At 40.4% G+C, this 26,604-nt stretch overlaps 1 protein-coding gene across 2 annotated transcripts in view; it reads left to right on the top strand.

The window, feature by feature from the left end:
- The window catches only part of PIK3R4 (phosphoinositide-3-kinase regulatory subunit 4), a 66,093-nt gene extending 40,641 nt beyond the window's left edge, over positions 1-25,452 (top strand). The window contains exons 13-21 of one of the 2 annotated variants that reach the window (XM_051962716.1): positions 3,839-4,049; positions 11,987-12,152; positions 15,692-15,856; positions 17,109-17,320; positions 19,192-19,323; positions 21,783-21,883; positions 22,576-22,664; positions 22,998-23,106; positions 24,844-25,452. In XM_051962716.1, coding sequence (XP_051818676.1) covers positions 3,839-4,049; positions 11,987-12,152; positions 15,692-15,856; positions 17,109-17,320; positions 19,192-19,323; positions 21,783-21,883; positions 22,576-22,664; positions 22,998-23,106; positions 24,844-25,014 — 1,356 coding nt within the window. In that variant the 3' untranslated portion in view covers positions 25,015-25,452. Of the gene's footprint in view, positions 1-947; positions 1,159-3,838; positions 4,050-11,986; positions 12,153-15,691; positions 15,857-17,108; positions 17,321-19,191; positions 19,324-21,782; positions 21,884-22,575; positions 22,665-22,997; positions 23,107-24,843 lie in introns of both variants that reach the window. The other variant, XM_051962714.1, reaches the window with a different exon arrangement.
- The last annotated feature ends 1,152 nt before the right edge of the window (positions 25,453-26,604 follow it).

The following is a 26,604-nucleotide window of genomic DNA, read 5'->3' as shown; positions in this document are numbered from 1 at the left end:
ACAGAGTTTGAAATCCATATATGTTGAATATCACCTATACTGTCAGATTTTTCTCTAATATGTTGATCAGTTTTGTTGAATTTTTTTCCTCTACCTTTTTTTGCTTTTTAAAGCAAAAACAAAAGCTTTATTTTAGGGGATTGTGGTTTAGAAGGGGTTGGGTAGAGGAACACTGAGGGAAAGCAAGGTGATTAAAAACAAAAAATGAAAATGAATTAAGAAAAAAAACAATATGACGAGTTTAGGAGAGAAATTAGGGTTAGAGGTACACATTAAGGTATCATCTATATAGAGATGATTCTTGAATTCAGGTAACAGGTAATCTTTTTAAGAAAGAGTGTGGGGATAGAAAGGAGGAGAACCCAGGGGAGTGCCCTAGGGGATAAATAGGTCAGCTCTCCGGAAGATGGACAATGATTTAGGGAGAGAAAGACCAAGATCTGAATTTCAATCCTGACCCCCTGACCCAAAACAAGTCACTTAACCTCTTAATGACTCAAAAACTCATTGATAGATTTTCTTAATTAGGAATTCCTACATAATGAAATCACAGGTCTTTGGACTCCCAAGTTAATTTTTTTAAAGAACTGGTTTCATTTGTTGTACATCGCTTATGGAATCCTTCTTGTCTGATCTCCTAAATATTTACTTACCAGGACATTTTTGTGCCAGTTGTATGATTTTGTGATGATGTTGATTGTGATGATGTTTGTACCAAAGGCTCAAATTATACCTTACCATCTGTTCCTACCCATGCAGTGCAGTCTTCTTCCCATTAATATGCTGGGTGTGGAGTGGGGTCTACTGTTTGGGACTTACCTTCCTTTCTCCTGCTACCATGTAGTTTCTGAAACATGAATAATTTTTTTCATAGAAACCTTCTCGTAAATGTTTTTAGAATTTTTCATTGTCTCAGTCACGACCAAGTGTTTGTGCATAATTCACAGGCTCCCGAAGTGTCAGCTGTCCAGATTAGGAAGCCCGCAGGGCAGGTGTTAAGCAGCACTGTTTTACCTTCCACCTACCAAATACGGGCCACAACCTGTAAGACGGAGCTTCAGCAGCTGGTCCAGCAGAAGCGAGAGCAATGTCACGCGGAAAGGATAGCCAAGCAGATGATGGAGAACGCAGAGTGGGAGAGCAAACCGCCCCCTCCAGGTAAGGGCCTTAGTGCTATTCTTGTCGGCCCCAGGGCTTCCCCACCTTGGTGAAGATGACCTTTGCTCTTTAAAAGTGAAGTGTGTTTTTTTAGAATTGCTAAACATACTGCTATTGTAAATAAGCAAGTTCTGAATTTTAACTTGGGAAATTTGTATTTTGGACACAACATGTATGATCAGATATTGTTTTTAGATTTTTTTTAGCAATGTTGTTAAACCTGAAAATCCTCAAAGGATATGAACAGACAATTCTCAGACAAAGAAATTGAAACTATTTATAGACATGTGAAAATATGCTCCAAATCATTATTAATCAGAGAAATGCAAATTAAGACAACTCTGAGATACCACTACACACCTGTCAGATTGGCTAGAATGACAGGGAAAGATAATGCAGAATGTTGGAGGGGATGTGGGAAAACAGGGACACTGATACATTGTTGGTGGAATTGTGAACACATCCAGCCATTCTGGAGAGCATTTTGGAACTATGCTCAAAAAGTTATCAAACTGTGCATACCCTTTGATCCAGCAGTGTTTCTATTGGGCTTATACCCCAAAGAGATACTAAAGAAGAGAAAGGGATCTGTATGTGCCAAAATGTTTGTGGCAGCCCTGTTTGTAGTGGCTAGAAGCTGGAAAATAAATGGATGCCCATCAATTGGAGAATGGCTGAGTAAATTGTGGTATCTGAATGTTATGGATTATTATTGTTCTGTAAGGAATGACCAGCAGGATGAATACAGAAAGGACTGGCAAGACTTACATGAACTGATGCTGAGTGAAATGAGCAGAACCAGGAGATCATTATATACCTCAACAACGATACTGTTTGAGGATGTATTCTGATGGAAGTGGATCTCTTCAATAAAGAGAGTTAATTCAGATCAAAGATGGACAGAAGCAGCTACACCCAGAGAAAGAACACTGGGAAATGAATATAAACTGCTTGCATTTTTGTTTTTCTTCCCGTGTTATTTCTACCCTCTGAATTCAATTCTCCCTGTGCAACAAGAAAACTGTTCGGTTCTGCACACATATATTGTACCTAGGATATACTGTAACCTATTCAAATGTAAAGGACTGCTTGCCATCTAGGGGAGAGGGTGGAGGGAGGGAGGGGAAAAATCGGAACAGAAGTGAATGCAAGGGATAATGCTGTAAAAAATTACCCTGGCATGGGTTCTATCAATAAAAAGTTATTTAAAAAGAAGAAGAAGAAGAAGAAGAAGAAGAAGAAGAAGAAGAAGAAGATCAGGCCAATATTCCTTGATAATTTCTTGGGGGGGGGGGGGGAACCTGAAAACCCTTGAGAACAGATAGCATAAATCTGTCTATACCTGTATACATAATGGAAGGTGAACATTTTGGGGTCCTTGCATGTCATTAGGAGCTTCAGGCCTCTATAGTAAGCTGGGCTCCCCGTTCTGAAATTGCGGACTGGTACACCTGGTTGTTCAGGAATGATAATCATCTCCCAGAATTTAGACTGGTATTTGTGGTGTGTCCGTTTTATGGTGCTAGCACTAGTTTAGAATGAGAAATAGTTCATTCTTAACTTGCCAATTCATTATTTGATGGTATCTCTTTATGAGTGTCCTTTTGTACTTTACCAGATCTCTGGCTTTTATTCATCCATCAAAGGAAAACGGTCCAATTTTGTGGTTCAAGAAGTATGCCACCAGAGTTTGCTTTTATAATTCCTTTCTTTGAACACTTCAATGGGTATATTAAATTGATTTCTTTCCAGAGGGAAATGTTCCACCTATACTGTCAGATTTTTCTCTAATATGTTGATCAGTTTTGTTGAATTTTTTTCCTCTACCTTTTTTTGCTTTTTAAAGCAAAAACAAAAGCTTTATTTTAGGGGATTGTGGTTTAGAAGGGGTTGGGTAGAGGAACACTGAGGGAAAGCAAGGTGATTAAAAACAAAAAATGAAAATGAATTAAGAAAAAAAACAATATGACGAGTTTAGGAGAGAAATTAGGGTTAGAGGTACACATTAAGGTATCATCTATATAGAGATGATTCTTGAATTCAGGTAACAGGTAATCTTTTTAAGAAAGAGTGTGGGGATAGAAAGGAGGAGAACCCAGGGGAGTGCCCTAGGGGATAAATAGGTCAGCTCTCCGGAAGATGGACAATGATTTAGGGAGAGAAAGACCAAGATCTGAATTTCAATCCTGACCCCCTGACCCAAAACAAGTCACTTAACCTCTTAATGACTCAAAAACTCATTGATAGATTTTCTTAATTAGGAATTCCTACATAATGAAATCACAGGTCTTTGGACTCCCAAGTTAATTTTTTTAAAGAACTGGTTTCATTTGTTGTACATCGCTTATGGAATCCTTCTTGTCTGATCTCCTAAATATTTACTTACCAGGACATTTTTGTGCCAGTTGTATGATTTTGTGATGATGTTGATTGTGATGATGTTTGTACCAAAGGCTCAAATTATACCTTACCATCTGTTCCTACCCATGCAGTGCAGTCTTCTTCCCATTAATATGCTGGGTGTGGAGTGGGGTCTACTGTTTGGGACTTACCTTCCTTTCTCCTGCTACCATGTAGTTTCTGAAACATGAATAATTTTTTTCATAGAAACCTTCCGTAAATGTTTTTAGAATTTTTCATTGTCTCAGTCACGACCCAAGTGTTTGTGCATAATTCACAGGCTCCCGAAGTGTCAGCTGTCCAGATTAGGAAGCCCGCAGGGCAGGTGTTAAGCAGCACTGTTTTACCTTCCACCTACCAAATACGGGCCACAACCTGTAAGACGGAGCTTCAGCAGCTGGTCCAGCAGAAGCGAGAGCAATGTCACGCGGAAAGGATAGCCAAGCAGATGATGGAGAACGCAGAGTGGGAGAGCAAACCGCCCCCTCCAGGTAAGGGCCTTAGTGCTATTCTTGTCGGCCCCAGGGCTTCCCCACCTTGGTGAAGATGACCTTTGCTCTTTAAAAGTGAAGTGTGTTTTTTTAGAATTGCTAAACATACTGCTATTGTAAATAAGCAAGTTCTGAATTTTAACTTGGGAAATTTGTATTTTGGACACAACATGTATGATCAGATATTGTTTTTAGATTTTTTTTAGCAATGTTGTTAAACCTGAAAATCCTCAAAGGATATGAACAGACAATTCTCAGAAAAAGAAATTGAAACTATTTATAGACATGTGAAAATATGCTCCAAATCATTATTAATCAGAGAAATGCAAATTAAGACAACTCTGAGATACCACTACACACCTGTCAGATTGGCTAGAATGACAGGGAAAGATAATGCAGAATGTTGGAGGGGATGTGGGAAAACAGGGACACTGATACATTGTTGGTGGAATTGTGAACACATCCAGCCATTCTGGAGAGCATTTTGGAACTATGCTCAAAAAGTTATCAAACTGTGCATACCCTTTGATCCAGCAGTGTTTCTATTGGGCTTATACCCCAAAGAGATACTAAAGAAGAGAAAGGGACCTGTATGTGCCAAAATGTTTGTGGCAGCCCTGTTTGTAGTGGCTAGAAGCTGGAAAATGAATGGATGCCCATCAATTGGAGAATGGCTGAGTAAATTGTGGTATCTGAATGTTATGGATTATTATTGTTCTGTAAGGAATGACCAGCAGGATGAATACAGAAAGGACTGGCAAGACTTACATGAACTGATGCTGAGTGAAATGAGCAGAACCAGGAGATCATTATATACCTCAACAACGATACTGTTTGAGGATGTATTCTGATGGAAGTGGATCTCTTCAATAAAGAGAGTTAATTCAGATCAAAGATGGACAGAAGCAGCTACACCCAGAGAAAGAACACTGGGAAATGAATATAAACTGCTTGCATTTTTGTTTTTCTTCCCGTGTTATTTCTACCCTCTGAATTCAATTCTCCCTGTGCAACAAGAAAACTGTTGGTTCTGCACACATATATTGTACCTAGGATATACTGTAACCTATTCAAATGTAAAGGACTGCTTGCCATCTAGGGGAGAGGGTGGAGGGAGGGAGGGGAAAAATCGGAACAGAAGTGAATGCAAGGGATAATGCTGTAAAAAATTACCCTGGCATGGGTTCTATCAATAAAAAGTTATTTAAAAAGAAGAAGAAGAAGAAGAAGAAGAAGAAGAAGAAGAAGAAGAAGATCAGGCCAATATTCCTTGATAATTTCTTGGGGGGGGGGGGGACCTGAAAACCCTTGAGAACAGATAGCATAAATCTGTCTATACCTGTATACATAATGGAAGGTGAACATTTTGGGGTCCTTGCATGTCATTAGGAGCTTCAGGCCTCTATAGTAAGCTGGGCTCCCCGTTCTGAAATTGCGGACTGGTACACCTGGTTGTTCAGGAATGATAATCATCTCCCAGAATTTAGACTGGTATTTGTGGTGTGTCCGTTTTATGGTGCTAGCACTAGTTTAGAATGAGAAATAGTTCATTCTTAACTTGCCAATTCATTATTTGATGGTATCTCTTTTTTTTTTTTTTTTTTTTTTTTAATTTTTTTATTTAATAATTACATTATATTTACACTCATTTCTGTTCCGATTTTTTTTTCCCCTCCCTCCCTCCACCCCCTCCCCTAGATGGCAAGCAGTCCTTTATATGTTGGATATGTTGCAGTATATCCTAGATACAATATATGTTTGCAGAACCGAACAGTTCTCTTGTTGCGTAGGGAGAATGGATTCAGAAGGTATAAATAATCGGGGAAGAGAAACAAAAATGCAGATAGTTCACATTCGTTTCCCAGTGTTCTTTCTTTGGGTGTAGCTGCTTTTCCGTCATTTATCAATTGAAACTCAGGTCTCTTTGTCAAAGAAATCCACTTCCATCAAAATATGTCCTCATACAATATCGTTGTCGAAGTGTATAATGATCTCCTGGTTCTGCTCATTTCACTCAGCATCAGTTCATGTAGGTCTCTCCAAGCCTCTCTGTATCATCCTGCTGGTCATTTCTTACAGAACAATAATATTCCATAACATTCATATCCACCAATTTACCCAGCATTCTCCAATTGATGGGCATCCATTCATTTCCAGTTTCTAGCCACTACAAACAGGGCTGCTACAAACATTTTGGCACATACAGGTCCCTTTCCTTCTTTAGTATTTCTTTGGGATATAAGCCAATAGAAACACTGCTGGATCAAAGGATATGCACATTTTGATAATTTTTTGGGCATAATTCCAGATTGCTCTCCAGAATGGTTGGATTCGTTCACAACTCCACCAACAACGCATTAGTGTCCCAGTTTTCCCGCATCCCCTCCAACATTCATCATTATTTTTTCCTGTCATCTTAGCCAATCTGACAGGTGTGTAGTGGTATCTCAGAGTTGTCTTAATTTGATGGTATCTCTTTATGAGTGTCCTTTTGTACTTTACCAGATCTCTGGCTTTTATTCATCCATCAAAGGAAAACGGTCCAATTTTGTGGTTCAAGAAGTATGCCACCAGAGTTTGCTTTTATAATTCCTTTCTTTGAACACTTCAATGGGTATATTAAATTGATTTCTTTCCAGAGGGAAATGTTCCACCTACATTGGCAGACTGTCTTGATGTGATGGCAGAGTATTCTGATTGCCTTTAAACCCAACTCATCCTGCGTACAGAACAAACCCTGCTCCTTTTTTTCAAATTATGAGCAAGAACTCTTGGGGAGGAAAAGTGATTTCTTAACTTGCATATAGCTTCATTCTTCATAGTTAACCAGTATTGGCAGAAATCCCTGTTTTTCCCTTGTTTAAAAAAAAAAAAGGAAAATGCTCCAAAAGTGCCGTATTGATCACATAATTAACCAAAAGTTGGCTCCCACTGCCTCAGATCTGTGGCACCGCCCGGCTGCCTGACCTCACTGGTAATCATTCAGTAATCCTGCATTTCTGAAGATCATGAAGGTCATGCTGTGCCTCTAGAAGCTGTGGGAGGCTCTGGAAGCACTCGGTCCACTGCACCACATGGTGCCCTGAAAGTGAGAAGCTGCAGGGTCTTTTGGATAGTCATTTGTTCTTGATCATGGGGATCCGTCGCGTGGCTTGCGGGCGTCTTCTGGTGGCCATTATTCACGGCTCTCCCCTTCTCAGGGAGGCCCCTCAGCAACCCAAGCCCCTGCACTGCATCTAGCACACACGGTCATTTCCCAGAGAGGGAAGTGCAGAGCCCATCGGGATGGTGCTGTAACAGTGGGGGTGATGGCGTCCCGCTGCACCTGCACACAAGGAATGATCTCCCACCTTCAGATTTCCCAGTCTCTTCTCTCTTGTATCGTCCATTGGCCGCTGCTACCGACCTTGTCTCTGTCTGGCCCATCCCCTCCTCAGCCCCCGTGGTGATCCTGCCCTCCTCCACACGGCCCTCTGCTCCAAGGCCTCCTGTGTCTGGCGCTCCTGTCCTGCTCTGTACATTCGCATGGAGCCAGATGGGGCTGCAAGAAATAACACAACTGTTGTGTGGGTCCTCACACATTTGTTACCTAATTTTAACCGAGCCCCCACTGCAACAAGAGAGTCCTATTTCTCCTTAATTGGTTATCCCACTTTTTTCTTCTCCTTTTGCCTCTCATGATCCCCTCTCCCTTGAATCTTTTAGCTGAGGACTCTTGCCTTGTATTTCCACTGAAAATATCAAGTCTGTCCACTAGAAGCGTCCTCTCTTTCTTTGTCTCACATCCCCTGATAATCTCAGCCACTCCCTCCTTTGTACCTGTGTCTGGTGAAGAGGCAGTCTTCATGGCAAGAGCAGCTTGTCAATTGTCCTCTTGGTCCTGTCTCCTCCTCTTGGTGCTCACGTCTTGCTCCTTCTATCATCCTACCACTCTGTCTGCTAGTCAGGTCCAGGCCCTCACTTTAGTCGGAGGTAGCAGCCTTTTAATTGGCCTCTGACCTCAAGTCTTTTCCTACCACCCCAGGATATTCTCTACAAGACAACTGTTTCAATGCACTCCTGCCCCCAGTGTGTGTCTGTGAATTCCAGTGACTCCTTATTATCCTTAGACTCAGATATAAACTCATAAACTCCTCTGGCATTGAAAGGATTGTTGTTGTTGTTATCCTTTTATTTTTTTAAATAACAACTTTATTTTCAAAATACATGCAAAGACAGTTTTCAGCATTTACCCTTGCAAAACCTTGTGTTTCAAATTTTTCTCTCTCCCTTCTTCCCATCTCCACCCCCCAAACAGCAAGTAATCCAAAAAAAGCAAGTAAACAATAACAAAAAAGGTGGAAATACTATGTTGTGATCCACACTGAGTCCCCGTAGTCCTCTTTCTGGATACAGAAACTTCTCTCACAAGTCTATTGGAATTGTCCTGTCACCTCATTGTTGAAAAGAGCCAAGTCCATCTGAATTGATCATCTTATGATCTTGTTGTTACTATGTACAGTGTTCTCTTGGTTCTACTCAGTTCACTCAGCTTCAGTCCATCTAAGTCTCTCCATCCCTTTCTAAAGTCATCTTGCTGATCATATTTTATAGAACAATAATACACAGTTTGATAGTCCTTAGGCATAATTCCAAATTGCTCTCCAGAATAGTTGGATCAGTTCACAACTCCATCAACAATGTATTGGTTTCCCAGTTTTCCCACATCTCCAATATTTATTATTACCTTTTCCTGTCACCTTAGCCAATCTGAGAGGTATGGGATGTATCTCCCATTAAGAGTTGTCTTAATTTGCATTTCTCTTAACTTGCAATAGTGATTTGGAGAATTTTTTCATATGACTAGAAATGGTTTTAATTTCTTCATCTGAAATTTGTTCATATCCTTTGACCATTTACATTGAAAAGTGGTTTTTTTTTCTTTAAATATTTGTTTTTCTTCCTCTTCTCTTCCCTTCCCCAATAAATCTGGAGAAAAGAAAAGCTCGTCTCATAAATATACATAATTAAAGCAAAACAAGTTCCTGCATTGGATATGGGTCTAAACACTCATGCTTTGTTCTACATTCTGTTAGGTAGTGAGGATCCTGTTTCATCATTGGGCTTCTGTAACTTGTCATTACATCAGTCAAAATTTTAAAATCTTTCAGAGATGTCTTTACAGTACTATTATTTCATAACTTGTTCTGGTTATCCTCCCTCCTCTCTATACCCACTTACATAGATCTTCCCCGCTTTCTCTGAAATTGTCACTTTGATCACTTCTTGTAATTTTCTATTCATTTAGATGCCTTAATTTTCTGAGGCATTCCCTGGTTGATGGGCACTCCCTTAGTTTTCATTTAAAAGTTCTTAAATAGGCCCTTTCCTGTATTTTCTATCTTCTTGCACACTACTCACCTCTCTGCCCTCTGTGGTTGAACCTTGCTGTTCCTTAGATGGGACTGTCCAGCTTCTGTTCTGTGCCTTTGTTTCAACTGTCCTTAAGATTGGGACAATCAAAAAAAAAAAAAAAAAAAAGATTGGGACAATCTCATCACTTCTTCCTCTTAGAAACCCTGATTTTCTTCAAGACTCCTAACTCCATCTTCTGAGTTTTCTTTTTTTTTTTTTTTTTAATTTTTTATTTAATAATTACATTATATTGACACTCATTTCTGTTCCGATTTTTTTTCCCCTCCCTCCCTCCACCCCCTCCCCTAGATGGCAAGCAGTCCTTTATATGTTGGATATGTTGCAGTATATCCTAGATACAATATATGTTTGCAGAACCGAACAGTTCTCTTGTTGCGTAGGGAGAATTGGATTCAGAAGGTATAAATAATCCGGGAAGAAAAACAAAAATGCAGATAGTTCACATTCGTTTCCCAGTGTTCTTTCTTTGGGTGTAGCTGCTTTTGTCCGTCATTTATCAATTGAAACTCAGGTCTCTTTGTCAAAGAAATCCACTTCCATCAAAATATGTCCTCATACAATATCGTTGTCGAAGTGTATAATGATCTCCTGGTTCTGCTCATTTCACTTAGCATCAGTTCATGTAAGTCTCGCCAGTCCTCTCTGTATTCATCCTGCTGGTCATTTCTTACAGAACAATAATATTCCATAACGTTCATATACCACAATTTACTTACCCATTCTCCAATTGATGGGCATCCATTCATTTTCCAGTTTCTAGCCACTACAAACAGGGCTGCTACAAACATTTTGGCACATACAGGTCCTTTCCCTTCTTTAGTATTTCTTTGGGATATAAGCCCAATAGAAACACTGCTGGATCAAAGGATATGCCCATTTTGATAATTTTTTGGGCATAATTCCAGATTGCTCTCCAGAATGGTTGGATTCGTTCACAACTCCACCAACAATGCATTAGTGTCCCAGTTTTCCCGCATCCCCTCCAACATTCATCATTATTTTTTCCTGTCATCTTAGCCAATCTGACAGGTGTGTAGTGGTATCTCAGAGTTGTCTTAATTTGCATTTCTCTGATCAATAATGATTTGGAACACTCTTTCATATGAGTGGTAATAGTTTCAATCTCATCCTCTGAAAATTGTCTGTTCATATCCTTTGACCATTTATCAATTGGAGAATGGCTTGATTTCTTATAAATTTGAGTCAGTTCTCTATATATTTTGGAAATGAGGCTTTTATCAGAACCTTTAACTGTGAAAATGTTTTCCCAGTTTGTTGCTTCCCTTCTAATCTTGTTTGCATTAGTTTTATTTGTACAAAGGCTTTTTAATTTGATGTAATCGAAATTTTCTATTCTGTGATCAGTAATGGTCTCTAGTTCATCTTTGGTCACAAATTTCTTTCTCCTCCACAAGTCTGAGAGATAAACTATTCTATGTTCCTCTAATTTATTTATAATCTCGTTCTTTATGCCTAGGTCATAGACCCATTTTGATCTTATCTTGGTATATGGTGTTAAGTGTGGGTCCATGCCTAATTTCTGCCATACTAATTTCCAATTATCCCAGCAGTTTTTATCAAATAGTGAATTCTTTTCCCAGAAGTTAGGGGCTTTGGGTTTGTCAAACACTAGATTGCTATAATTGACTATTCTGTCTTGTGAGCCTAGCCTTTTCCACTGATCCACTAATCTATTTCTTAGCCAATACCAAATGGTTTTGGTGACTGCTGCTTTATAATATAATTTTAGATCAGGTACAGCTAGGCTACCTTCATTTGATTTTTTTTTCATTAATTCCCTTGAGATTCTCGACTTTTTATTGTTCCATATGAATTTTGTTGTTATTTTTTCTAGATCAATAAAATATTTTCTTGGAAGTCTGATTGGTATAGCACTAAATAAATAGATTAGTTTAGGGAGTATTGTCATCTTTATTATGTTCGCTCGGCCGATCCAAGAGCACTTAATATTTTTCCAATTATTTAAGTCTGACTTTATTTGTGTGGAGACTTTTTTATAATTTTGCTCATATATTTCCTGACTTTCCTTTGGTAGATAGATTCCCAAATATTTTATGGTATCAACAGTTATTCTGAATGGAATTTCTCTTTGTATCTCTTGCTGTTGGGTTTTGTTGGTGATGTATAAAAATGCTGAGGATTTATGGGGATTTATTTTGTAGCCAGCTACTTTGCTAAAATTATGAATTATTTCCAACTGAGTTTTCTTGATTGCCTTATATGATAAAGCTTTCTTTAAGGTTATATTTTATCTGTCTTGATCTATCCATTTATGTATGTGTCCCTTCCCCTTTTAACAGGAAAACTCCTTAAGAACAGGAACGGTCTGGTTTTCTTTTGTGTTCCCCAGAAAGCTCAGTGCCTGGCACTAAGAAACCACTTAATAAAATCTTGTTGATTGATTTGGGCAGTCATGATGAGTATGTTAAACTTGACGATGACAACATGAGGAGAGCAGTGGCAGAGAATTGCTTTTCTCAATCTCATATCCGTTTCCTCAGGATGGCGGCCCAAAGGCCTGTTGGTCGCTCATCTTCACGAGCACAAGTCTGCAGTGAATCGCATCAGAGTCTCTGATGAGCATTCCCTCTTTGCAACATGTTCAAATGATGGCACAGTGAAAATCTGGAATAGTCAGAAAATGGAAGGGAAAACTACGACCACCAGGTAAGAAACAGAAAAGGTCGCTAGAGGGTGTGCCTCTAGGAAAAGCTGAAGAGCCTCCTTCCCAACATGAAGTAGGAACTGATCTTGATAATGTCCAAAATTCCATAGATATTGAAATATAAATTTTTAAAAAACTCCTTCTGTGTTTTTGTTAGAAACCATCTCCCTTTTCTCAGATGTTAAATGTGAGAGGTGATCTCTAAGGTTCCTTCCTATTGTGAGATTATACAGTGGCTCAGATCTTCCCAGCTCATTCTCTTTAGTGATGTCTCCATTTCTCATCCTGAAGCAGTATGTCGTGATTGGTGGTTGATGTGGGCAGCTGCTTTGCCAATAAAGCATCATTGTACACGTGCAAGCATGCATGTCTCTTCCCCCATCCCATATGCCATCTTCCTCAGTATTTAACTGTGTACAGAATAAACCCAAATGATGTTATATCCAGTTTGTTCCTTAGGAGGCATTTTATAACCTACTTACTATTAGCATTTTCTCCTAACTTGCACTTTTTTTTTTGTTTTGTTTTTCCCTACTAAAACTTGGATATTTCCAGGTCCATATTGTCTCCATGTACTTTTATTTGGCTATATGACACTATTTTGGAAAACTATTTTTTCACATTAATTTTTACTCATTTTCTACCTTCTTATAGTTAGTTGTTGGGTTTTTTTGACTCTTATTTAGTTGAATCAAATTTGTAAGAATCTTTCTGGTACTTGGTCCAATCTCTTCAGGTACTTAACAAGCTCAATGACTTAGCCAAGTGATTGAATCTCTGGGAGCTTCCATTTTTTTCTATTGTAAAATGAGGGTAATAGTCTTTCTCACACTCAGGATTGTTGTGAGGATCAAAGGAAGTCATATATATAAAGTATCTGAAAAACCTTATATTGCTACATAAATTTGAACTTTATTTCTGCACATTTTTCTAATGTAAATCTGTTGTTTTATCTCTGGTCTTGTTGACATTTTGTATAAGCCCTTGGGTAGAAAACATTATTTTCCTATCTAAGTAGGATTTATGCTTCTATTTGGAGAAATTGGGATTTCTTTTGTTAGCTGCCCAAAGTTTACTATTCACCAAGTGAAGTGTTCTGTGTATACAGAAGAGTTTAAAGGATCCATCTTTGAGATGCCTGGGAGCCTACACTGTTTAAAACATCAAAGAATAAGAAGAAAATTAATTCTCAGGGATCCGGATCACCCAGAAGTCATTTTAGATGTGAGGGAATTAAAGAAATTGTGATGACCGCGTATTTTAAAATCAGCTGGAGTCAGGAATTCAGGTTAAGGGAAAAATCTTCAATCTATTCTTTTTGAGGTGAAGGGGGATTGCGATAGTAATATGGGCAGCTGCGACAGGAAGCCAGCCAGCAGAAATGAAGGGGGAGCGCAATAGCAATGTGAGCAGCTGCTAAAGAAACCAGCCTACAGTCCCTCCCTGCCTCTCTTCCTGCTCGTCAGCCTCCACCCACCAAAATCGTCATTTCCTATACAGCACATCAGGACTTGCACAAAGAGTGGCCGGGGGCCATTCCTTTTCCAAGCTTATATATTAATAGAGTATGGTCCAATTACTATTTAGCCTCATGTGCTTGGGACCTCAGTGCATCAACTCGAGCCTCAGCCCATTACAGAAATGACTTGTTAGAAAAGAAAGGACACTTAAAACTTAAGGATGACCATTAAACATAATAGCATTGTGAGGGGAGCAGAAGAAAGAAGCATTAATAAGTGCCTGCTTTGCCAGTGTTAGAGATAGTGAAAAAGGTTTCTGCCCTCCAGGAGCTTCACACTGAATAGAGGAGACAGATAGCAGGTGGTCTTAGAGCCTGGGAAAGAGGTCAGGAACGCCAGAAAGAAAGGTTGCATGTGAAAGAACATTCAAAGCAAAGAATCAGAGGTCTAAAGGGATATTCTCTCCCAAAGTGGGGAAGCTGAAAGAGTTTGTGTTCTGATCAGGGCACAGTGTTTGGGACAAAAAGAACGAAGCTGCTTCTTTGGATGAAACTCTTCAGCATCTCTGGGTGGGAAGGTAGGGCCCCAGAGGGGGCTAGTCCACATGAGCAGGAGTTGCTTCAATAGACTTTCCTGGAGCACTTGTTGATTTAGTTCACTTGTTAAATTCATGAAAATAAATATTTCTCCTAGTACTCTGTGGTGATGGGTAGGCTTCAGAGAAATATAAGATATAGTCTCTTATCTGTAGAAGTTCTTATTCTAATTAAATACCAACACAAAACTGGTCCATCATTTTTAAACTATCTGAATAAATCTGATAAATGCTAGAGTTTGGAGGAGAGAGAGAGATCATTGCAGCCATTAAGTGAAAGGGAAGGCTGGGTTTGAGGTGTAAAGGGGAATATTCAAGGACTGGAGAATTGCCTGAGTGGAGAGAAAGTCTGCCCTTTGGATTAGCAGACAGCAAGGCGGGTGCTGTCTGGGCCTGGAGTCAGCTGGGTGACCCTGAGCGAGTCACTTCACCTGTTTGCCTCAGTTTTCCCATCTACAATATGGGGATAATGATAGCAACTACTTTCCAGAGTCTTCAAGGATCAAATGATATGATAATTATAAAGATGCTTAATAGGGTGCATGGTACACAATTAAGTATTATCTAAATATTAGCTTATTATTATTATAGAGTAGTAGAAGTAGTTATGTATGTGTATGTGTGTGTCTCTCTGTCTGTACAAGCCAGATTTTGTTTTTGTTTTTTACTGCTTTTTTTCCCCCTCAAATTCATTCAATATTCATCTTTGTAAAGCCTCGTGATCCAAATTTTTCTGCCTTCCTCCCTTTCACTCCTCTCTCCTAGACAGCAAGTAATCCAATCTAGGTTAGAAGTGTACAGTTCTAAAAGCTAAATTTTAACCTCCATGAGGTCTGACTTAAAAAAGGTCATGTGTTTTAGTTATTTTTGTTAGCATTTCTAGCATTAAAACCTGTTCTTTGCAATGAAAAAGTGATGGTTGACTAAAGAAATGGATGGAGAAAGAGTGAATAGAAGAAAGAAAAAAATGATTATAAACTATTTAATGTGCCCAGCACTATGCTCAGTTTTGGTGGACACACAAATGTAAAGAAAATGCCTGCTTCCAGCTTATAACAATCTGTAACAAGGAGCAGTAACCCTGGAGAGTTATTTTGGTTTGGAGATTGATAGGAACTGAGCAGACTCAGAGAGGGTAGATGAGCCGCTCTTTGCCCAGTAATGGCAACATTAATTCTATTGTGGTTCAGGAGCTAGAAAATTGAGGGCAGGGCCCCCATGCCACGGCAGGGTCTCTGGTGAGATGATGGTTGGGACTGAAATGAATCCATGCAAATTGCAAGAAGGGGAAGGGTAGAAAGACTCATGGTGGGTAGTGTTTTTTGTCTAACAAGTAAGAAGAACTTAGTGAATAAATAAGACTTAGTGAAATTTACAACCCTCTTTTTAATAATATAGGATATTTATTTCTAAGATAGACCATTGATCTGCAGTTCTTAACCAGAGATTCACGAATTTGTAATTATAATAATAATTGTTATTGTAGGTCAATTTTAACATATACACGTATTGGAGGACGTGTCAAGACACTGACGTTTTGCCAAGGATCTCATTACCTGGCCATTGCTTCTGATAATGGTGCTGTGCAGCTTCTTGGAATTGAGGCTTCCAAGTTACCTAAATCTCCCAAAATACATCCTCTTCAAAGCAGGTATTTTTCTCTCTTGGCAGTTTCTATTTTGTTCTAAGAATGGTTATAGAATAACTTTAGTGTAACACTCCTTCCACCTCCTCTGACTTATGTTAGATTAAGAGGATTTTGTCCTTAAACAAAAGTTGTTTCTAAACTGGTATTCTCTTGGTTTGAGCATCACAGAATTCCACAAGTTAGAAAGGCACTTTCCAGTCATTTTGTACAAACCATACTTGCCTAGGGATAATCTTGGCCACATCCCACCAAAGGTAGGAGATGCAAGAAGGGGAGGGGACCTTCAGACCACTATTCCTGGGGCTAGATTTAATAGTGGGCATTTTTTTTCTTAAATTGAAGAAATCTTTTCTTTGTAACTTTCACCTGTGACCCCTTTTGCCCTCTGGGGCTCATCTGGGATTGAGCGAATCTCCTCCCTCTTGTACTTGACAGCCCATTTCACTCCCCAGGCTCACCATCTCCACTGGCTTTAGTCAGAGCCGCCTGGCCTGACCTCTCATTTCCCCATCCTCCTGATTCTCCTTTGGCCTTTTTAATTTCCTTCCTCAAACGCCCCTCCTCCCCTAAGCTGAACACCATGAGTCCAGATGTCCGATGAGGGCTGTTGGGTGGAGCAGAACTGCACCCAAAGCCCTGTGGACACAAAAGCTGCAAAGGCCAGGAAACACAAACAAGACTTCTAATATATTGCCTCAGAGAGTCCGGAACCGAATGAAACCCGAGCTAGGATGAAGGGAGTGAGCTGGGGCTGAAGCCGTGCCCCTGGAGAGGAAATGGCCCCTGAAACGCTGCTGATGTCCCAGTTGGCCGAGACCCAAGGGCACTTTCTGGGCCCCGGCGGCAGTGAGCCCCATGTTCCTATGTTGGGGGAATGGAAATGCCCAAATGTCAACAGCCTTCTTGGTATGAAGCCAAAATGAATGGCCAAAGAAAGGAGTATTTGGTAGAAGGACTTGTTTTTGGTGGTTGTTGTAGAAGTTCTCTCTTAGATTTATACTGCACCCTTTTCTGAAAGATCTTGAAGCAGCTTCTAGAGTGAACAGTGTAAGCTAAGCAAAAGGGAATGGCTTTTTCTAGGTGCCAGAGTTAAAACAAAGATAAGAAACGTGGCTTGTAAGATACGTGTGCGATAACTCCCTCTCATCTTCTGACAGACAGCAGGAAGCGGCCACCTTCATCTGCAAATGGAAGCTGATGGCAGAAACTCCCTGAGTAGTGAGAAATGTTACCCCTTATTATTTTGTCTGTCTAGGTTCTTAGACCAGAAGGAGGATGGGTGTGTTGTGGATATGCATCACTTCAACTCTGGGGCTCAGTTAGTTCTGGCCTATGCCACAGTGAACGGCTCCTTGGTTGGTTGGGACCTCAGGTCTTCCAGTAATGCATGGACACTGAAGCATGATTTGAAGTCAGGTCTCATCACCTCATTTGCTGTGGACATCCACCAGTGCTGGCTGTGTATTGGTAAGCTTAATTTCATCCTATTTTCATTAGAGGAGTAAAGTAAATAAATATTCATTGCCACCTGTGGCCTCCGACTTACTTGTCCATGGTAATAGAAATAGGCAGTTACATGAATAATTAATACTCAGAATTAATTTCCAAACTTAATTTAATTCATTATTTTCAACCTTGTTTTACTTGCTAGATCAAAATTTTTATTGGTTCCTTAGAAAGTCATGTTATTAACAAATTAGTTTCTGTCTTTTGAGTCTTTTAACTAATGGAATTGCTAATAAATAGAGAAAAGATCAGAAATTAGGTAGTAGATAGAAGGAGAAGCAGAAGTTGAGGTCCAGTCTGTTCTACATCTTAGAAAATCAGTCATTAGTTACCAGAACACTCCAGTTAGATTTAAGTTGGATTATTTTTATAGAACTTCTTTTTGAAAAACATAAATTTGTTTTTTATAATTAATGAATTTGGGTCATAAAATTATTTCAACAGTCAGATTTCCCCCAATAATGTTAATAGGAGGGAGCACATTCATATATTTCCTCTCCCCTCCAGTTGTATTTAAAATAATTTTTTTACATTTGTTTTTGAAATTTTTGAGTTCTAGATTCTCTTCTTTATCCCCACTCCCAGCCCCCATTAAGAAAGCACATGTGAAATTATGTAAAACATTTCCATAAAAGTCATAATTGTGAAAGAAAACAGATCTCCCCCCTAAAAAAATCCTGGGTAAAAGAGGCCATTCTCTGCCTCCCTTCTTACCCAGCCTTAATCATTGAATGGGTGTTGCCTCAGTCAAACTGAGACCTGCTAGAGATCTTAGTTTAAGAAGGCCAAAGTCGCCCATTCCCTCCAGGGCCATCTCCAGTCACTCTTTTCTCTCTGGCCCCTGGACCCAGGTGGCTCTAGAGGGGAAAGTGAGGCAGGGAAGCTGGGCCAGCCCTCCCTCACTTGATGGCAGCACCTCCCTGATATCCTGGGTCTCTTGGTAGGAAGTCTTCAGTGCGAATCTTTGGTCACTTTGGAGAGAGTTGTTTTGGTAAAGTAGTGGGGGCCCAAAGTCAGGTTGGTGGGGCAGAGACATGAGTGAGAGATGAGCAAGGGGCTGCGGTCTCCTCTGGGTATTGAGTCGGGCATTGGAGCAGATGCATGGGATGATAGCTTGACATGGCAGTTAGAGTTGCTGACCTGGCTTTTTTTGTAGGCCCAGGGTGGAGGTAGTTATTGTTGTTAGTGTTTGTCCTTCTTTCTCCAAGAGGCCCCTTCCTTCCTTAAACGTCCCCGTCCTTCTTTCCCTGCCCACAGGAAACTGTGCTCCCATGGATGAGACTGCCGGACTCGAAGGGTTTATTTACAAGGTGTCAGACATGTGCCAGTGCTGCAGAGACCAGCATCAGTCCTTCCCTTCCCCCCAAACTGCCTATCATTGTTTCTATTGGTTCTCAAGGGATCTCAGTGTCTTCCCTCTCCCCAGTCCTGGCTGGCTCTTGTTCTCCAGGCTTGGAACAAAGGCAATTTTTTTCTTGATTCTGTTCAGAGGTTTTTACCTCTCCACCTCCCTCCTAATATATGAGAGAGAGAGGCCCAAATTAACTGTAAATTACCCAAAATCCACCTGATGGAAAATGGATAGAAAGTGCAAGGTCGATTGATATTGCCAACTTTGAACTTCAGCAGGCTGGCAGTAATAACTGATGAATAAAATCCCCCTTCCTGCATTCTGTGATTTCATTATAATTTCTGTGATGTGTGGAGTAGAGGGCTTTTGAGTAGTGGAGAGGTCAGGGGAATTGGAGTTCTTCACCTGTTGAATAAAATGTGACCTGGTTCCACTGTGGCTGTAGATGATGATCATGTTGCTTTTTTCCCAATGTTGAAAGGTACAAGCAATGGGACCATGGCTTGTTGGGACATGAGGTTCCAGCTGCCGATTTCTAGTCACTGTCATCCTTCACGGGCCCGAATCAGACGCCTCTTAATGCATCCTCTGTACCAGTCATGGGTAATTGCAGGTAAGATTGAGGCTCTTTTTCCAAGTGTTTGAAAGATTTCCTTAGAATTTATCCTCTTTGTCAACTTTGGTTTTTATTTTCTATTTTATACATGGATCAGAACTTTGCCTTTGGCATGAGTCATTTATAAAAGATTCTACTTTTAGTTATCAAGGGACATGTATTTGGGCCAAGAATATCATTCCATAAGGCCCACTAAGTTCATTATTCTTTCTTTCCTGGGAAATGTTGCGAAATTAGCTAAAAATGTGGAAGAGTTTTATTTTACTCTAATCCTTATGCTTTAGAAAGGTCTTAGCCCCATTTTCAGTTAAGTGAAGAGAGTCAAACTGAAGAGAAGTCTTCAAACTGAAAGTCAGTGAAAATAACTTCATTTGCTCACAAAAGTCAGGAATAGGTTATTAAAGGGATGGTGTTTGAACATTCAGAATAGTGGGCAGCTAGGGGGCACAGTGGATAGAGCCCTGGTCACTTCAGTTCAAATTCAGCCTCAGACACTTGTTGCTTAATAGTCAGCTGTGCGACCTGGGTAAGTCACGTAACCCTGATGGCCATTGCTTCCCCTTTTCCCTCACCAAAAGAGTAGGAACAGTAATCAGTGTGATTCACACAGCTATCTCAAGAAAAAGTTATGCCAGACTAGTCCCATTTTCCTTTTTAATGGTGTTACTAGACTAATAATTTGAACTGGATTTTACCTGAATATTAATAGAATCTCTTAGGTTAGATGACTGTGGTTAGGTAAACTTGGAACTGGTTGTTTGAATGAATTTTTAAAAAATGTGATTAATGGAAAGTTGTTAGTGTAGTTAAATCCTTATCTCTTCAAGGATTAACTCATCCTTTTACCTTCCCTGTGGCTTGCAGAGTTGGAAGGACCCTTTTCTGACCCACCTTAAAATATATTGAAATTGTTTGGACAGAAGTTCCTAGTGGTTCCCGTGCTTTTGTATCTAAAGCTATTCTGACAAGTGATAACTGAAAGAATTCATTCAACACACCTCAAAACCATTCTCCATACTGTAGTCATGACAGTGGTTTTTTGGAGGGGAGTGGGAGGTTGTTTCCATTAAAAGCTTATCCCTGATTTTGGGACCATTAAAATTCTTCACGGAGCAGATACCTAGAGAGGTCTCTGCTGATCCCAGCTCTGAATAGGTTTGGAATAATGAAAAAGGAAGTGATATACATGGTCACTCTGATTAACTTCCCTGGCTCATTTTGACTAAAAATGAGGGGGGAAAAAGTCAAAGATATAAAAGATGAATTCTGAGGAATAGCTGGTAGATTAGTGATGAGAACATTTGGTTTTAGTGAAACTATAAAGATACAAATAGAGAAGGATGTGCATTTGTTTGTATTTCCTTTACATTTCCAAAAGGCTTCCAATTTTGGCTGCCAGGGCATTCACTTTCTACTAACATGTAATGATGGAATAAAATGCTGGTGTTAGGTGCTAGTGACTCCAGGTAAAACCAACCCATTGGCCATAGACTGCGTCTAAGCTCATCCTGGATTTTTTTTTTTTTTTTTGGGGGGGAGGGGCGTGATTCTTGTTCATAAAAATCAACTCCAAGGGAAGAGACATGTAAGTGTTCAGTAAAAATGTTGACTTGCCATATATTTTTTTCCCTTACAGTTGACTAAAGTAGCAGGCCCAAAAGATTCCTTTGTTTATTCTTGACCTGAAATAGTAGACTGTCTTTGTGGAGCATCCTCCACAAAGTTTGATAGGTGAAGTGTTAGATGGAATTTCCAATAATGTCTAGAGGATTGAAATAGAACTCAGAGGAGGAGCCCGAGGTAGAGAAAGCATTCTGGGCCCCTGTGGCTCCCACATAGCACAAGGATGCTGCTATGTAGGGACAGAGATGTGACTGTGAGAAGTAGAAAAGCACTATATTTTCATGAAGTTGAAATCTGAAAGAGACCTCAGTAAATTTAGCTAACACTTACTCAGTGCTTACTATATGCTAGGCTATCCTGAGCATTATCTCTTTTGATCCTTACAACAATCCCTGGAGGTAGGTGCTATTTTCCATTTTACAGATGAAGAAACTGAGGCCAACAGATGTTAAGTCCCTTGTCTTAAGGGTAACCCAGCTAGTAAGTATCTTAGGAGGCATTTGAACTTTGACTACAGCCCGACTAAAGTCAACAAAATCCAAAGGCTCTTATCTTCAAGGGATGCACAGCCTGGCTCTTGTAAGCGACAGAGGGGCCCAGGCCCAGGCCTTCTCTTCCTCCTGTTAGCCTGACTCACACCCGTCCCAGGAACTTCATGTTTTCTCTCTCGGCCATTTGGATCCCTTTTGAAGTCCCTTTCCCACGGCCCTCCCGGCAGTGGCCAACACTCTCCTTCCCTCTCCTGTAGAATAGGCCAGCCTCAGTTTTACTTCTGAGAACAGGCTCAAGGCCAGGCTCCCACAGTCACCTTGTCGGCCTTGTGTCTCCCTTAGCTGTCCAGGGCAACAACGAGGTGTCCATGTGGGACATGGAGACTGGCGACAGACGCTTCACTCTCTGGGCCAGCAGCGCGCCGCCTCTTTCCGAGTTACAGGTTTGGCTTCCCTTTTTACTCACACGTTCTCTTGTGCTAAGCACCGTTCTGGCAGTCTGCTGACTCCGGCTTCTGTCATGCCCACAGCTCTGTGGTTACTCTGGAAGTTTTACAAGGGAAGGCATCATGTGAATGTGTTACCTTCCTCCCTCCCTCTTTTTGTCTAAGATTTTTTTAGCATATGTAGTCTTTTAGGGACATCTCCACCAAAACTCTGCTGCCTCATTTAATCTTTTAATTCCGATTTCCTTTCAACTAATAAAGAGGTTCTTTTCCTTCACTTAATTCTTATTAGTTTTGCTTAGTAAAAACAAAGGTTTTTATATCAATAAAGAATACTAAATTTTCTTTCACTGTACATTTTTGTTCAAAAGTATCAAAAGTTTGATTGAAAGTTTTTTTTGATTGTGGTATATTCAAAACTGATCCTCAAAAGGAAATATAAAAAATGCCGAGAAGTTCATCTGGTTAGAATTTAATGATTTAAAAAAAAAAAAAAAAAGCAAGTTCTTGAGAGCTGGGAGGGGGTGGGGGACAGGGAAAGGGATGGAGTGATTGTTAACAAGTCTTCAGAGACAACAGAATTATTTTCAAAAGCCCCATCTCTTATTTGATGTAAACTGATGATTTCATCATAGAATAAAGAAATGATTCATGAACATTAATCTGAGCCCATTTTTGTTTCTCTCCAGCCTTCCTCTCACAGTGTTCATGGGATCTACTGCAGTCCTGCAGATGGAAACCCTATCCTTTTAACAGCAGGCTCTGACATGAAGATAAGGTACACACTCTGCCTGACGAGAGTCATGTGACAACATTTTGGGGAGAGTGGAGGGAAGAAGCTCTTTTCAATTTTGGCTCTCAAAACATTGTTTTTTCTAAAAATCATTGTTTTTATAATCATTTACGTTTTGCCAGGAAAGTTGTTAATTCTTTGCTTTTTTAGATTAATTGTTTCTAGGAAATGTTATGAAATCTGAAATTCTCTTTAAAAAAAAAAAAAAAAAGAAACATTTAAAATTCTCTGCTGAGAAAGTTAAAGCAGAATCAGCAGTTACTATCTTGAGCCTTGAGGAGTTTACTCACCATTAAATTTTTTTTTTTCTTGCCACAGATTTTGGGATCTGGCTTACCCAGAAAGGTCTTATATTGTTGCTGGAGGTGGTAGTTCCCCATCTGTGTCCTACTATAGGAAAATCATCGAAGGCACAGAAGTTGTCCAGGTATGGTCAACTTTCACTTGGTTGTTTTGTTCTTTCAACTCATTACTGTGAGTTGATGTAATCCTTGAATTTACAGATCATAGACATCAGTTTAGAGCTGCCCCAGAGTGTAGACCGATCTGTTACAGCCCCCATGTCCCCCTCTGACAGGTGTGGGCACTGAGGCTCAGTGGGTCTAGCGCCCAAAGCCTCCACTTTTTTCTAGGGCTTTCTCCACCCTTTCCCATGGCCTTTCATAAGGCAGTTTGCTAAGTATCAACAGTTAATTTCTATGAGGCTTTTTTTTAAGCAAAGCTGTATTCCCCAAATAAACATTTTCCTAACATTCATTAGATAGAAACTCACTCTTTCAGTGATCTTCTGTTTTGAAAGGCAGTTAGAAATTGCCCTAATTGAAAATAATCATCAGATAAGCTTTGTCACTGCAGAGTAATTAGATTGATTCCACAAACTGCAGTAGGAAATCATATCTCATTTTTCATAGCACTTTTAAGTTAGATTCCCCTTGTAGCTTGGAGCATTTTAGAAGGAAGGAGACAGATGAGCCATTGGGTCTATGAGAAGGAGCCAGGTGGAACAAGTCAGAAAGCCATTAGCTCTGTGACCCCTGCAAGGCCAGTCCGCCACTGCCCGAAGCTCGTGGCTTGTTGAGATTAGACCAGGCTGGGATCGGGAGCTCGGTTCTCACCAACGTTACCTCTAGGGAGGTCAGACCTCTGAAATCGTTAGGTTGGCGCATGGAAAATGGGCTTGAGTTGGAGTCGTCTAGGCCTGGTTGTGGAAATGTCGAGCTCTCCAAGCAAGGGCTGTGGGTAGATGAGGGAGATTAAGGATGATCAAGGTCATGCTTTTAACCCGGGGGCCATGAGGGGTGAAGGCAACAGTATCAGCCAAGCTAACCGCACCCAGCAGAGGTAAGTGAGCCAAATGACAGCCATTCACACGGGGCTCCTTAGGCCTGTCTAACCAGTGAGATAGTCAGGGTGGTTCCCTTAGTCACAGGAAATGTGTATATTTGCTTTCAGTGATTGTTGATTTAGGCAAGTGTCATTTTCATGATGAGAAACGTTATATCTGATATTTGTTAGTTAATGTTGTGGGCCCTATGAAGAGGGTGCTCTCAATGTTTATGTATGAATTACTCTGAATCTCAGCTATGTTTATCCTGTAATTTTCCCTCTTGAGGACAGAGAATGTGTCGTAATGTACGGAATATAAATGCCTGTTCCTGAGCAGGTTCTGAATGATCACTTCATTGTAGGATTAAGCTGGATCCTGAAGGGTTTGGCGTTTCAAACATTGACCTTTACTGATAGAACCGAGAGGATAAGGAATAAGTCAGTCAGCAGACATCTGTGAAACGGTGCAGAGCTCTTGGGATACAATGAATGACAAAAACAGGGTCCCTGCTCTTAAGGAATTCACCACCTAATGGGGAAGACAACCATATACAAACACATGGGATGTGATCATGGAAAAGAGGTTTCTTTTCTGTTACAATATAAAAATTTCCTCAAATATATAGATCTACAGGTTCTTCTCCTAGGAGAGGCTCCACCTTGAATATAATGGTGAGGAGCAGTATCACCTCTCATCCTGTCTGTTCTCTCCCAGTTTCAGAGAGATGTTTTAAGAAGCTCCTATGCAGAACAAGAATGCTCACGTGAAGTGAGTTCATAGAGCTACTTTTTAATCTTGTGGCCTTGTCTTTTTCCCTCCTTTTGAACTTCTAATTAGGAAATTCAAAACAAACAGAAAATCGGACCTACGGATGACACCCCCCGAAGGGGCCCAGAATCTCTCCCTGTTGGCCACCATGATATCATTACAGATATCGCGACGTTCCAGACTACACAAGGCTTTATAGTAACTGCTTCGAGAGATGGCATTGTGAAAGTGTGGAAGTAGAAACTGCACTGATTTGTATAATTTGTAATAAAGAAATTAATATACTACAATTTTCTATATAAAAAGTATTTTTAGAAAACAGAGTTGACTGAAGGAGGTAAAAAAATCCTGTCACAAGTGTTGTCTTTAAACCAGCTTTCAGAACCATTGTGTTGTGTTCACTGTTGTTGAGGAAACCCTAGCCAAGGTGGTCTTGCTGTGAGCCATCGGGTGGGCTCTATGCATTCCCACTTTTGTTTGAGGAAGCACTAGTAAGGGTCACGTCAGAGTGTGGAGATGGTGGATTTCAAGTGCCACGAAGTAGCCGTGAGTCCATCTGCTGGTTTGACTTGGAATCGGTTCAGTTCAATGCCTTGAAAAAGATGTCATGAAATGCTGCCCTCTGAGTCCTATCTGCTTTGTTCAACATGCTTGAAAATAAATTCTTCTTGACATGTTCAGGTTGTATTTTTTTTATCATGCAGACTTTGCAAGGGAGAAAACTAAACTCCCCCAGGAGTTTGAGTCTCACTTTGTTGGGCAGATGAGGTGTACGGTATGTTCTTAGACATGTAACAAAAATCAGCCGTTGGGCTTGGCAGACATTTTAAATTGAATCTTTAATTGGAATTGGATGAGGGGGAAAAACATCATGGCAGTGGTAGATATGCCTGAAAATCCATTTACTTATCTGAGCCTGCTCGATGGTGTTTGGAAAATGTCATACAATAAAGAGACATTTCATGTGCTAGAAATGTTGGAGCTAGCCAATGTGTCAACTGGCACATGAGCCCGGACACAGGAAATTATTGCCAAAACAGTGATGCAGTTAAAAAAAAACAAAAACCCAAACCCACCATGTCCTGACTGTCAGGAGCCTGTTCTGGCAAGGTTGAAACTTAAGAGGGCAGCTCATTTAACTTGGCTTGAACAGGGGCTGCTTCTTCAGGGCCCTCTGACAAAGCCTGGCGTACTCCTACCTAATCAGTTGCGGTCCTTTTCTCCTCGGATAACTAAAATTGTCAGCAAGTTTTCCAAGTCTTAGAAAAAGAAAAACTTTCATTTCTCACTTATTCAAATTAATTTGAATTTGACTTGTTGGGCCTTGGCTGGCACTTGAGTACTTCCTGTTTCTAGGTGTAATGGGCTGAGGCTTGAGTTGATGCACTGAGGTCCCAAGCACATGAGACTAAATAGTAATTGGACCATACTCTATTAATAGATAATCTTGGAGAGAGAATGGCCCCCACCCACTCTTTGTGCAAGTCCTGATGTGTTGTATAGGAAATGACGATTTTGGTGGGTGGAGGCAGTGGAGTGGAGAAGGAAGGGGAGGAGAGACCTTTGGGACGGCCATTGCCACAGTTGCCGACACAGTTACCTCCATGGTTGCCTCGGCTCGCGTCGCTCTCTCTTAGCTGGCTTCCTGTCGCAACTGCCTATATTTGCTATCGCAATCTTTCTTGCCTATATTTGCTATAGCAATCTTTATTCACCTCTTCGCTTCAATAAATATTGAAGATTTTCCCCTTAACCTGAATTCCTGACTCCGGCTGACTTTAAATACGCGGTCATTACATTTGGCGCCCAAGCGTGGGAACCAAGGACCCT

The sequence above is a fragment of the Antechinus flavipes genome, chromosome 5, assembly GCF_016432865.1.
Source record: "Antechinus flavipes isolate AdamAnt ecotype Samford, QLD, Australia chromosome 5, AdamAnt_v2, whole genome shotgun sequence".
NCBI lineage: Eukaryota > Metazoa > Chordata > Mammalia > Dasyuromorphia > Dasyuridae > Antechinus > Antechinus flavipes.
Note: the sequence above shows the minus strand (reverse complement) of the source record. Positions and strands in the feature narration are given on the sequence as shown.